Source organism: Mustela erminea, chromosome 16 (genome assembly GCF_009829155.1).
Source record: "Mustela erminea isolate mMusErm1 chromosome 16, mMusErm1.Pri, whole genome shotgun sequence".
Lineage (NCBI taxonomy): Eukaryota > Metazoa > Chordata > Mammalia > Carnivora > Mustelidae > Mustela > Mustela erminea.
Window position 1 is genome coordinate 49,415,453 of NC_045629.1, and position 14,300 is coordinate 49,429,752.

General features: G+C 40.4%; 1 protein-coding gene across 4 annotated transcripts; it reads right to left on the reverse strand.

Moving 5' to 3' along the window:
- Nucleotides 1-580: 580 nt before the first annotated feature.
- ZNF706 (zinc finger protein 706) lies at nucleotides 581-9,941 on the reverse strand. Of its 4 annotated transcripts, none has more exons than XM_032316228.1 (4): nucleotides 9,829-9,941; nucleotides 5,722-5,858; nucleotides 3,503-3,610; nucleotides 581-2,807 (listed from the first exon to the last, which is right to left on the reverse strand). In XM_032316228.1, the coding sequence occupies exons 2-3, from the start codon at nucleotides 5,854-5,856 to the stop codon at nucleotides 3,515-3,517; spliced, it is 231 nt and encodes a 76-aa protein (XP_032172119.1). In that variant the 5' UTR covers nucleotides 5,857-5,858; nucleotides 9,829-9,941; the 3' UTR covers nucleotides 581-2,807; nucleotides 3,503-3,514. The 4 variants fall into 4 exon arrangements, with proteins under 4 accessions (XP_032172119.1, XP_032172117.1, XP_032172118.1 ...); XM_032316226.1 differs by lacking the exon at nucleotides 9,829-9,941 and adding an exon at nucleotides 9,243-9,372; XM_032316227.1 differs by lacking the exon at nucleotides 9,829-9,941 and adding an exon at nucleotides 8,876-8,986.
- Nucleotides 9,942-14,300: the final 4,359 nt, after the last annotated feature.

The window sequence follows — 14,300 nt, forward strand, 5'->3', positions numbered from 1 at the left end:
ATTCAGTAGTTTAAATATAGTATTTCAGTGACAGTTTGGAGTGTGACTATCACTGTATTATAGAAAAAGGCCTTGATATTAACTACATTTTTAAACATATGCTGTCTACTCCACCTACTAATAAAAATGAAAAACAAGTCTTCTGGCTAAAATAGTAATGTTGGCCAATTCTACGGTACTCATGCTACATTATCTCAGATTTGAATTATGATGTGATTAACTAGCTATGCAGTAGCTTTAATATAAAACAAAAGTGTTATCTCCTTCAGTTTACTGACCTAAGCATTTTTCATTTTAGTGTTATTTTTGCATTAACAAGCAATTACTTCCCCCTTCCTACAACTTACACTACAGAAAGGTCTCAGAATGACAACCTTTTCCCTTTCATTCTTAACTATTCTGTACACCTAAAATAGACCAACTGCAGGAAAAACAATGAGAAATGAAAAATCTCTTGCTGCCCTTAAACAACTGAGTTCTATTCTCAAGAGACAATTCTGAGTTGAGGAATTAAAAAAGAAAAATGGGAAGAGGCAATATAAAAATCTCCTAAAATGTAGAAAAAATTAGACTAGTTTAGTTTTCTTTAATATCTTCTTTAATAAGACATTACAGCACACAACTGAACCCCCAATGTGTCAGTTAAACATGGGGATATAGATCCATAGGAAGTAGAATGGAAACAAATGTAATCTTGACCCCATTTCTTTTGGCAAATAATGGAAATACAGAATACAAATGGACCAATTCTCTCTCAGTGTCTCAGATTTTATAAAGTCTTTGAAGACACCATAACAGTTTTATAATGAATTCTGCTGTGATCTGTTAAAGAATCTTCAAATTTAATAATGAGGATGCTTAAGAATTGTAGTTTTCCCTTAGAGCAAATTTAATTCAAACATCACAAAAAGGGATTGTACTAATAATCCTTACATGAAGTATGAGAATTAATGTCTTAAGCAAGGCCAATGCAGCTATTTTCCTATCACTGAGATATAAAGTTATATATGGTGTCTTCAGCTGCTTGTAAAAAAGGGTTAGATACCAGAACAAAAAGCTTTTATTCTGAATTACAGTCAGCAAAAAGGAAAACAAACAAACAAAAAAACAAAAAAAAAAATTGTGAATGGTTTTTAAATGACTTGTTACTAAATGTAAACATACATATGGTCAAAGCGCTTTTAAAAATCTTTAAATTGTAATGTTAACCAGAACTTTAATAATACCCACAAGCAATCAGGCAAATTCTCATGTTCTGGTAGCAACATATTAGGAGGTAACAGATATTCAATCTGAAATTTAGGAAATTAAACACATGAAAAAAAAGCTATTTTGAAGTAAGAATGTAATAGAAGTTGCTAAGAAACTATCGCCACTGAAGCTTTTCCTTGTAAATATCTTACTTGAAACTTACAGTGAAGTCAAACAAGGTGGGCAGAATATGCACAGCTACAAAACAAATGCAGTGATGAATTACAGCGGAGAGAGGGAATGCATTTTGTAATCCAGAGGCAGATCTGTGCCTCTAAGCAATTACCAGTTAATAGTTGAGTGTTCTTCCTATTATATGAACTTCAGAATTTAAACAGAGTTAAAGCAGTTTCACGAGTAAAGTTAATAGTTGACAAAAGCAAATTAGAAGGACCCTGAAATTAGTCTTCCTTAACTAGGTAGGATTTACCTCACCTATCTTTACTAACCCATTTCCCCATCCTCAAAGCCAAAAAGAATGTGGAGATTGGCCTACATTTTAATCCTTTTCTAGTTCAGACAGAAGTCATACTGTACAGTCTTTGATTTTAGGCACCAGCACAAAGTAAACTCCTAAAATCAACTATTCACTTACAAAGGAAAGGAGGGAGGTGGTTCTGGGAATTAACCCAGCAGCAAGTCATTCCAATCTTCCTGTTAATGAAAAACCGTTTAAAAAACTGGCTAAAACATTAATAACTTCCAAAAAATCCTTCAAAAATTGAGTTTTAATTTCCAATTAATGAACTGAAGAATTTTGAAAGAATCTGGTATAATTTATAGAAGACAGAGCTTTACCAGTTCACATACGATCCATCATATTTTGTATTCAATAACAGCCCTACTGATTTCATCACGGCATATACTTCAGAGCCTCATCTTTCAGAAGGGCTCACTGAAAATCCAATGCATTAGCAATTTATCAGTCATCTACAGGGTATTCCTGGATGGCAGCTGTGGTCATGTGGCAAGTTGAAATATTCCAACCTCAAACACAGGAAAACAGAGGAATAAATGACACATGATGGTATATACTAAGGCAGCAGGTAAGTCATTCTTCACCTAGATCAACAGCTGCCAATAAAACTGTGTGAATGGGTCTGTTCTAGTTTAGCTAATGAACCTGCCACTGAGCTGAGAGAGGGAGATAAGAACTGCGCCTGCAATTCTAGCTGACAAATCCATTAGATTTTCATAAGGCAAATAATGTGGAAAGTTAGAACAGAATTTCTAGAACCATTTATCCTGTGATGTTGTAAAATCAAAGTACTACTTTATTAAATGAGTTATTTTACACAATATGAACATCAATATAATTACAATTGTAAAAAAATTTTTTATAACAAGGATGGACTGATTTTCAGATTTCCAAATCAGAGTCAACTGTACATTTACACAGAATTGTCTTTGCATGAAGCCCAAAAGGGAACAGCATAAAAATGAGTGTTTCTGTAGCCCCTTTATTTTTGCTGATCAACAGTTTGTTAGAAAAGCAGCTGCAGGTTTGTTACCTAAGGTCTGAGACAGTAGAAGAGTCAAAGGTGTCATGAATTCACCTATAAAACATAAATGAAATATGTAGTGAATGTAGTGAGTTGCACAAATACAACTTATATGCATTTCAAATGTCTAAGAAAAAAGCACCACATGCAAAGGTACCAAGTTAGTCTGACACATGTGTCAATGATTTTATAAACAAATCTTTGATGAATTTACTATGAAAAGAAATAATTATCTCACACCATCACCACCTTAGAGAAAACAAAGAACACAAAACCAAACACACAGATTATTTTCAAGCAACTCTCAAGTTTACACACTATATGCTTCTATTTGCCAGGTGTCCTAATGCACTAAGCTCTGTTAGACACCAGAAGTAAAATACCTGCCCCAAAGCACTCAGGAACATTGTTCTGCATCATTTCTGGGGAGCAAGACCCTCAAATGCCTTTGTAATAGTTATTTTCTTTAAGCTGGTAAGTCTCTTCCATTCTTGCACCACAGTTGGCCAGCATCGCATCATCTCCCCATTTTGGGCTACAGTTTAAACTTGGGTGTTTCAAAAGCAGTGGGAAGATCAAACTGGTTTGGAAAATGGGCTTTTAACAATTGTAAAAATAAACATTAACTTAAAAGGGGAAGGAATAAAATCTCAGCTGGAAAGTACACATTAATTTCACAGTCAAGAGAAGATAATTTTGCTCTGTTACAACCTTGACATTAACGAAGGAAAACACAAAAGGTCAATTACCTGTAAACAACTTTATGCCTGAACATCAGCCAATTCTGGAGGAAGTGGAGTCTTAGGATGCTTGCTTTCAAAGTGCTGCTTGAAGGTCTTAGGGTCTGGCATTTGTGTCTAATTAAAAATACGGAGAAAAAAAAGAACTTGAATTTCATGAAATAAAAAATGTGTTAACTTTTCAAATCCTGAACCTGCTTATGATAGACAATTATCTCAAAACACTTTTTAAGTTCCTGCAACCAGTGGCTGGCATATGAAAAAGGACCTCGTAACAAAGAGATTCCTAATGTATCACGGTATTTCACATATGAAGAAAGGGTGGGTCACACAGAATGAAGTATTCTGCTTGTCTGATTAACAGCAAACAGGTAACATTTACTTAAAATGTTATGCTAAACAGGTTACCTCAATTCTCAGAACCTTCCTACAGTAATCTTAAATTACTTCCTACTATCCTCTCTCATTTCACAGGATAAGGAAACTAAAACCTAGAGTGTAATTTGCACAAGACCTGTTTTAACCTAGTACTAGTACTTCAGTTCTCAAATGCTACACTATACCAACTTCCCTAGGCAAGGACCTTCAATTATTTACTTTAGCCCATTTGATTAAACAAAACATGAAAAAAAAAGTTTTTGCTGTTTTGTTCTGAGTTTTTAAATAGGTGAACGGCTAGTACTTTTACGTCAAAGTATTTATTCATCAGTAATTTAATGAAATTTACATTTACCCTGCCTCTTTCCAAACAGAATCTAAAGTTGCTCGATTTCATTATTTTGAGTATATCAAAGCTTAGTATGAACAAGGCATTTAACGTAGTAGATTTCCTCTCTTAATGAGAATTTTTATGTAGTCAGGAACTTCTACTTCATCAGTAATGCCTTCAGACGATGAACTTTACTCTTGGAATCATGTTTTACTGAGAGCCCTTCCCACAACCGTACCCAGGTATAAGGCTTTGGGAAAAAATACATTATACATATGGTATCTGTAAGCATAGTATTTGACCAACCTATGTATTTTTTCTTTTGGGACTTCTAGTCACTAACTTTAAGGGTGCTAAGCTTAAGCAAAAAAAAGCAAGAAAGAGACTCTGACTTTGAATTAAAGAAAAACTGTTTACTTTTTCAAGATTTTATTTATTGAATGAGTGAGCGAGCGAGCAAGCACAAGTGGGGTATGGGGCGCAGAAGGAGAAGCAGACTCCCTGCTAAACAGGGAGCCTGACACGGGGCTCAATCCAAGGACCTGGAGATCATGACCTGAGCAGAAGGCAGACATTTAACCGACTGAGCCACCCAGGCACCCCAAGAAAAACTTCTTTGAAAGGCAGTGTGGTATAGTGTGGTCTGGAGGGTGGGCTCTGGAACGAGACTGCCTGGGTTCAGATCCCAGCTCTTCTTTGTACTAGCTAGATCACTGTGCACAAGTTATTTAATGCCCATGACTCAGTTTCTTCTTCTGTAAAATGAGAACAAAAGTCCTTTATCTCATAGGGTGGTTAAGTGGATTAATGGGCTCATACCTGTAAAATACCTGATAAGCACTTGCCGGTAGTTATGACTATTCTTCAAATGTAATAACAGGCATTAATTCTAGTAAAAGCTCTCAATGTCAATATATTCCATATACTTTTACAGACATCCCACTACGAATTTAGGGAAGAAAAAAGTCAACTCATAACCAGAGATATTTCACTTGTATCCTGCGTAGCTGTAAACTAAGAATATAGATCTGGGGGCGCCTGGGTGCTCAGTGGGTTAAGCCTCTGCCTTCGGCTCAGGTCATGATCTCAGGGTCCTGGGATCGAGCCCTGCATCAGGCTCTCTGCTCGGCAGGGAGCCTGTGTCCCCCTCTCTCTCTGCCTGCCTCTCTGCCTACTTGCGATCGCTGTCAATAAGGAAAAAAAATGTAGATCTGATTTCCTTACAAAGTTCAAAGTGCAGTATCCGCCCTGAAGACATCTTTATTCTAAATGAGGAAAGGGACTTTGCTTTGTTCACTCCCTTTCCCAGATACCTGGAGAACTATGCCTGGCCACAGGAGCCATTCAAAAAAAAAAAAAAAAAAAAATCTGTTTAATAGACAACTGAATATGGACCTCTAAAATAACCAATTCTTCAATCTACTATTTATTTTGCCATAGTTGCAAAATTGTAACCTATATAAAACCAATATCTAAGAAAGAATTGTCCACAGGAAAACGGTCTTTCACTTCCCCTTACCCTACAAACAGTGCAGGTATATATTAAGGCAGCTTTGGCAGCAGCCTTTTGGTCATGTCCTTGTTTCTTCTTTTGTCCAGCTTGCTTTTTGGCATTTTTCTGCTGAGACTGAATCTTCTGCTGTCCACGAGCCATATCTAAAAACAGAACTTGAGGCATTAGAGTGATTAACACAGAGTAACCTAAGTATGGTAACACTCTCAGAGTTGAAGACTTAAATTTTATAGAGGGATCTATGAAAATGTGTGGCTTTTCAAATTCTCGCATACAATGCTAGTAGAGAATAAATTAATACAACCACTGTGGCAAACTGGTAGTTATCTACTCTATAACCCAACAATTTTACTCTCAGTATATATCTAACAGAAATACGAATGTACATAGACATCCAAACAGTACAAGAAAGTTCACAGCACCGGTTTCCAAAACTACAAACAACCCAAATGCCAGTTCCTAGCAAAATGGATATGTAACTTATGGTGTATTTATACAATGGAATACTACACTGCATTCAAAAAGGAACTACTGTTACAAGTAACAACATGGTTGTATCCAATGTTAAGAGAAAGAAACCAGATACAAAGAATATAGGTTGTATAAAATTTAAAACAGGCAAAGCTAATCTCGGAGATACTGACTCGGGAGAAAAGGGCAGGAGGGAGGATTTATGGGGTGGTGATATGTTCTCTATCTTGATCTGGGTAATGCTTATACAATGTGCTCACTTGTAATAATTCATCGAGCTGTACATCTGAGATTTGTGCACCCTGCTATACATAATCTTCAAAAATTTACCAGAGAAGCTTAGTGCCTTTACCCAAGCATTTGCCTGATCACTTTTCAAAGTACCTTCCCTTTCCGGTTTTCACTGTTGTGAATTAAGACTTTTACAACTTTAAGGGAAATAAAGGCTGTCATCTAAAGCTTCTGAAGGAAATCCTAAGAGCAATGGGAACTGTTCTCTTAAATACTTCAGGTTCCATAAAAACTACTGTGCTATCCTAAATCCTCCTAAAAAATTGGTCTTTGCAGAGTTGCTGGGGAAATTATTAAACAAAATTAAATCAGTTTCCAGTTGAGGGAATGAACCTTGTAAAAAAGGTAGAGATACTTTTACTTTTTACGAATAGTCTTAAATGACGCGAAATGGGTTAAAAATGGTTACTGAAAATGTTACTTCTACTTCTTCATTAAAATTAAAGACTTCTCAAATCAATCAACAGCCTCTTAACTATAGAGAACTGATGATTCCCAGAGGGGAGAAGGGTGGAGGGATGGGTGAAACAGGTGATGGGGATTAAACAGAAGACTTATCATGATGAGCACTGAGCATGTATAGAACTGTGGAATCACTATATTGAATACCTGAAACTAATACAACACTGTATGTTAACTATACTGGAATTAAAATAAAATAAAAATATAAATAAAGTCTTCTATTAGACAACATGAATTAAAACTGCTCATAAGGAGTCTATGGGCACCAAAGGCTTTTTAAATATATTGAAATTGGGTCCTACGTACAATTCCTATATATACCTTTGACTAGCACTGCAGTTAAGTTTTAAGCTTTTAAATCATTGTGGGATATGAACATAAACTGGCACTAGATCACCTTTACAAGAAAACAGGGCTGGCTTTTTTTTCTGACTAAAACCCTAATTAGTTAATGAATATAAAGTCAAAGCATTTCATACAAACACACAGGCCTCTCCCAAAAAGAAAAAGGGAAACTGACAAAATAAATACACTGCCTGGGCAAATTCTCCACTAGTATTTAACACAAAATTGAAAGTCAAAACATACAAGAGGATCAATGCCTTTTTAAGAAGTCAGTTGAATAGTTCAACAAACTATAAAAATTTTTAGTATGCTAGCCTAGTTTATTCCCAAATAATAGTAAATATTACCAGATGTGTTACTCCTTGAAAACTAAATTACCATTTTAGTTTTCATAAAGCCAAATCTTTATTAATCCCAAGTCAAATGTATGATTCTTTTTAAATGTATATTTAAGTACAAATGGTATGGCAAGCATGCGGAACCTAGTCCCACAGAAACAGATTTGAATACTTAAGTATCATTTGGATGATAATAGGTATTCAATCTTTACATATCCCAATATTTCATAACATCTTTTTATCAGTACCTTCTGTCAGAATACTTCAGTCCTCTCATGCATCTGAACTCTTCTACACAATGTCTGCTACACATGCTAACATAATGATTTTGTGGGTAACTTCAACTATTTTATGCCAATTCCAGAAGTTTCTTTGATAATTACAAGATATTAACTATTTTGATACCATTTTCATGCAGTGATCTGTACAATGTAATGAGATGCACAACATTATTTTTAACTTTTCCATTTAGGGCTTCTCCTAAAATATAACATTACACAATAGATTTAACCCATTTTCCATTGCCATCTAACAGTAACAAATAAAACCATAAAAGCTTTAATAAGTGAAGACTGGTCGCTTATTCTTATTTTTAAAACCGAAAACCCAGTAAAGGAAATCGAATCAACAGTCTAAACGCGTGGGGTAGGCCCCTAACTTCTAACAACTCACTGCATTGATTTCCTTTCTGAAAGCAGAAATGCAAACGAACAAGCCACCTGCTTTTGGACAGCTCAACTCTGGGATTACTCTCAGGCCAATCGAATTTTCTACAAACTCTTAAGCACTTCTTGATTATACACAACTGAGGGCCAACAAGTCATTTTACAAACACCTTAAACGCAGGTTTTTAAAAATGTAACTCTTAGTGTGGCTTAGAGGGCTGCAAAGAGGGAAGGAGAAGAATAGAGTTCTAAAATGAAGAGCTCTTACAGGAGGCAACAAGTAAGTATTGCCTCCAAAGATCCTCTCAAAACCAAAAACAACTGAGTAAAAAAAGATTTGGGATTCAGGAAGTAGGATCATTCTCCGTAACTATCTGAAACGAGGAGGCCCAGGCAGTGATCAACATCCTGACCCTAGCTTTTAACTACATCCTTTCGGGGAGGGAAGAGGAAAGCACCGGGAGTAAGATCTATTTCGCCCAACACTTAAACAACCCCAGCGGCAGCCCGGCCCACCTTCCCTTCCCAGCCCGCCTCTCCCGCGTCGGGGAGCCCCTTCCTCGGTCCGGCCACGCAGCCCCCACCTACCCGCCACTCCTCACCGACCCCGGCCCGAGACGCGCCTCCCGGAGGCTCTGGCTGCCCCAAACCCGGCCTCTTCGGCCGCGGGGAGCCCCGGCCTCGAGAAACCGACCAGCTGCTGTCGCCAAGGGGTAAGGTTACCGCTCCGCGCCACGGCCGCCGGCGGCCTGCAACCCGGCCACCTGCAGGGCCTGGCAGGCGCCCGAGTTCTCCCTCCAGCCCGCGGCCCGCGCCGGGACAAGACGGGCCCGGCCGCCGCCTGGGAGGCGGGGAGGCCGGCGGCCCCTCGCGACCCGCCGCGACCCCGCCGCCAGGCCCCCACCCCGGCTCCCGGACGTCCTGCGGCGTCAGCGCCGCCCCCACAGCCGCTCACCCGGGCCGGGACAGTCTTGCGTCGGAGAGACCGCGCAGCGCGAGAGGGCCGGGGGAGGTGGCCGCAGGGAGAGGAACGGGGAGAGCGCCCAGCACCGCTTCGGCCTCCTCCACCCGCCAAGGAGGGGAAAGAGGAGAGCACAACAGCCCGCGCCTCGCACCCGCCGCCGCCGCCGCGCGCGCCCGCCGCCGCCTCAGCCTCGGGGGAGGCCACTACGCTCGTGCCCGCGCACGCCGCGCAACTCTCCCAGTCGCCCCAGCGCCCGCCTGCTCTCGCCGCCCACGCGCCTTCCTGCTGCGGCCGCCTCCCGCGCCCCTCCCCTGCTCGCACGCCTGCGCCCTTTCCGGTCGCGCGGGCCAATGGCAGCGCGCCCCTATTACATAAGCGTCAGGGGGCGGGGCCTGGCGGCGACGGCGGCCCCTACGAGAGGGAAACTGCAGGGGACGTCGCCCTCTGTCCCCGGCGCCCCTCCCCTCCCGCGTGCTCTATCTCGGCGGCTTCGGCCGGCCCCGGGAGCCGCGTGATCCCGGTCCTGCTGGGTGACGGCCTGCGGCGTGTTTCACAAGCCGCTTGCCAGCTCACTCACTAGGGCGGCGGCCCGGCCTCGGTCCCCGCGTCCTTTATCGCCTCCCTCCTCGCCGACGCCCTCCTATGCAGCAGCCCGGGCACCAGCCCGGAGAGGTGCGCCAGCGCCGCCGCGGCGTGGGGTACCGGGGAACCAGCCACCCGGAGGCACCACCGCCGCCACCCCAGCCCCCAGTGCGGCCAGCGGGCCCAGCGGACCCTAATAGGGCCGCGCAGCCTTTGTTCTCTCACCGGCCAACCCCCAGTGCCGTTCCCACGGAAACTCCGGTTATTTTTACCAATGGGGGGGGGGGGTTGTGAGTTCAGGATTCCAGCTTGTCTTAGTGTTGCTGGCTGGGGTACCCCGACCGTTTTAGCTGAATCCTAACATCATACAGAGTTGCTAATATTTGGAAATGGTTAAATTGAATTGGGGGGGGGGGTTCTGTATGATTTACAGGCCATGACCGCTAACTTCCAGTATGTGATTAAGAACAACTGAGTCTGTAATCTGCTGATACCTGCAAATGGCATTTCAGACTTTGGCTTTATTCTATTTCACTGCGGCCCTTCTCTCCCCCACCCCCAACACTGGTTTCCAATTTGATTTTATTAGTAACAAGGAAAGGGAAGCTTTTACATCTGACGTTCTCACTTTGCTGATAGCATCCACTCTCCCACTTGCATGTCAGTGCCCAGGAGAAGCTGGTTTAAAATATGTATCCCAAGTGAGCAGGACTGGGATATAGAGATTACAGAATTGTTTAGAACAACCGGAAAGGAGTTAGCGGCTTTTCTCATTTGGGTGGCATACAATGATCTGGTTTTTAAGTCCTTCCTTATCCTCATTTCAGCCTTTCTCACCTTTACCTTTCACACCTCTCCCATACTGCAGTTTTAAGTTATATGTTTAAATTTTATTGATACCTTTCCAGTATTGAGTTGCAAGCTCATTTTCATCACTCTATGCCCAGAGCCTAGCGGTGTGCTAAACATAGTAGGCACTGATTAAATGGATATTGACCAGATGAACTGGAGGTATCTAAAGAAATCAAAACTTTTGACATACCATAAAGTTCTAGCTTAAATCAAGAGTCACCATAACCATAATAGCTACATTAACCTGCTAATAAGAGTATGAGGTACTCAGTCTAGACACAGGAAATCCGAACATCTCTGTCTAGCCATGAATCAGCACGGGCATTGGAAAGGGACAGAGAGATTTAGTGGGCTGAGATAAGTCATAACTAATACCACTTGCTGTGAAGTGGTATTACTATGCCGCTTGTTACTGCAGCCGATATGAAATACCCATTTATGTCAGTGTTTCTTAAAATTCTGCATTATACCACCTTTGAGAATTTGGGAAAAGCTAAGGACGTTGTCTCGAGAAAGTTCATATATATCAAAACTTGCCTCCATTGGTAGAGTTTCTCAACCTTGGCACTACAGATGCTCTGGGCTAGATCATTTGTTTTTATGAGGGCCTGTCCTAGGGATTGTAGAATGTTTGACAATATCCCTGTCCTGTACACTTTTGATGTCAGTAGCTCTCTATCTCCAGTTGTGACAAATAAAAAAATATCTCTATACCTTTCCAAATGTCCTTTTGGGGTCAAAATCTCCCCTGTTTGAAAACCACTGCCTAGAGGATATGGTATGACTATAACTTTATGTTGGTTAGGGCATTTGAAGTATGAAGGGGAAAAAGGAATGGATAAGATTCAGCATCTGAGAAGTGACAAACAGTAAATGAAAGGCGGATGAATTAGCATTACTACCAGCTGGTGTCCTACTTATTCTCTAGAAATGTGACAGCAAATGGGATAGGAATGCCTTAGAAGGATTTTTATACACATTGCTAGTTTTAATTGTGAATGCTGCAGTATTTCTACTGACTGGTTCTCTTCTACCTTTAGACAGTTACTCTAGGTTAATATCCAATAAGCATGTGCCTGTTTTCAAACCAAAATCAGCATCAGATTAAAATGCTTCTCTGAAGACCTGAAAGACTTATTTATTTGTATTCCTGTTTGATTTTCAGGGCTGAAAGAGCTGATGGCCAATCAATAAATTATTTTTCAAATGAACAGATTATTCTGAATCACTTTCCCCAATTTATCTGTGGCATGTAGGTTAAAATCTAAATATGGTAAAGTGCTTAACTTAGAGGTTCATTAAAGTGTAAAAGAGGCAGGGTACTGGCCCCATAGGTCTTTCCATCAAATGATACATAATAACAGCAATAATGACAACAATAAGCCTAAAACAAAAATTTTTCCTTTTCTAGCTCTTATTCCTATAATCAACTTCTTGTTGCAATTTTTCAGGGCTGCAACCTGGAATACCTTGTTTTCTCTACACTGTTTCCCCAGAGGGATCTCATTCACCCTTATGACTTTCAATAATGAACTTCAGATGACCCTGTATCTATCTACTAGTTCAGTCCTCTCTTCTGATTTCTAAACTGATATATCCAAATGCCCATTTTTCATTTCCACTTTAATGTTTTATAGACATTTCACATTTAACACAATATAGTACTGAATCAAAGAAGCTGTTGATTGTAAGTCACATTTATCTCCACCAAGATTAAAAAAAAAAAATTACTGCCACTTGAACTATGGCATAATACTAAGATACCCTTGACTGTATAATACACCTCAATTTCAGAGATGTTAAAATCAGTTTTTAAAATATTGCAATTTATTAGAATAGCATCAAAAAGAACAAACTACTTAGGAATAAATTTACAAAAAGAAGTGCAAAACTTATATCTGAATGCTACAAAACATTGTTTTTGTTTTTGTTTTAAAGATTTTATTTATTTATTTGACAGACAGAGATCAAGTAGGTAGAGAGGCAGGCAGAGAGAGAGGAGGAAGCAGGCTCCCCGTCGAGCAGAGAGCCCAATGTGGGGTTCCATCCCAGGACCCTGGGGTCAAGAACTGAGCCACCCGTGCACCCCTAAATGCTACAAAGCCTTGTTGAAAGAACTTAAAGAAAACCCAAATAAATGGAAAGGCATTCCATGTTCATGGATCAAAATATTTAATATTGTAAAACTGGCAATATTTCCCAGTTTTATCTGTATATTCAGTGCTTCCCCTATCAAAATCTCAGCTGTTATTTTTGCATAAATCAACAACCTTATTCTGAAAACCAACTGGAAATTCCAAGGAACTCAGATGTGGTAAAATAAGAAATATATTTGGTCTTTGACCCCATTCTTGGAACTTCCTGAAGAGAGGAGTGTCCTTTGTCATTCATAAGAAGTTCCTTTTGAGCAGACCTGAATTTATGCTAATGAGGTGACTTAGGGTGGAGCCCCAGATGGTGTCAGGATAGGACTCCTCCCAAGATAGACCAAATGATTAGAGAATGAAAACTTCCAGCCCTAACTGCAAACCTCTGGGGACGCAAAGAGGAGGGCCTGGAGATTAAGCTCTATAAAAACTGTTGAGCAAACCTGGAAGAGCTTCCTCGTGCTGGGAAGGTGGCATACCCCAGTTGCATGGGGACAGAAGCTCCTGCACTTGGGACTCTTCTGAACTTTGCCCTGTGTTCCTCCTCATCAGGCTGCACATCTGCATCCTTTATAGTATCTTTTACAATAACAGTTTACACATAAGTAAATGTTTCTCTGAGTTTTGTGAGCTGTTCCAGTGAATTAATCAAATCTAAGGAGATGATCACGGGAACCCCTGATTTATAGCAGGCTAATCAGATGCGCAGGAAATGACCTGAACTTACTATTGACATCTGAAGAGAGATAGGGGGGCAGTCTTAGAGGACTGAGCTCTTAACCTGTGGGACCTGATGCTATCCCCAGGTGGGCAGTAAATTGTAGGATGCCTAGCTGGTGTTGCAAAATTACTTGATGTTGGACAACCTACATACTTGGTGTCAGAAGGGAAGTAGTGTGGTAGTAGAGTTTTAGGAGTAGAGGAGACACAGGGAGGAGGAGTCTGTTTTTTCCTTACATCAGAATATCCAAAACAATGTTAAAAAGAGGAACAAAGTTGGAGGACTTACACTTCCCAATTTCAAAACTTGCTATAAAGCTTTAGTAATTAAGACTGTGGTACTGGCATAAGAACAAACATGTAGATCAGTGGGATAGAATTGAGAACCCAGAAATAAATACTCATATTAACTTCAACATAGATGCCAAGAAAATTCAACAGGGAAGGAGTAGTCTTTGCAACAAATGGAGCTGCAACAATGAATATCCACATGCAAAAGAATGAAATTGGATCCCTACCTCATGCCATATACAAAAATTAATAAAAATGAATCACAGACCTAAATGTAGATGCTAAAAGTCTAAGATCCTTAGAAGAAAATATGGGAATAAATTTGCATGACCTGGGGTTAGGTGAAGGCTTCTTAGATATGACATCAAAAGCATTCATGACGAAAGAAGTGACCCAGGGGTGCCTGGGTGGCTCAGTTTATTAATGTCCAAATCTGCATTTCAACCCCGGTCATGAT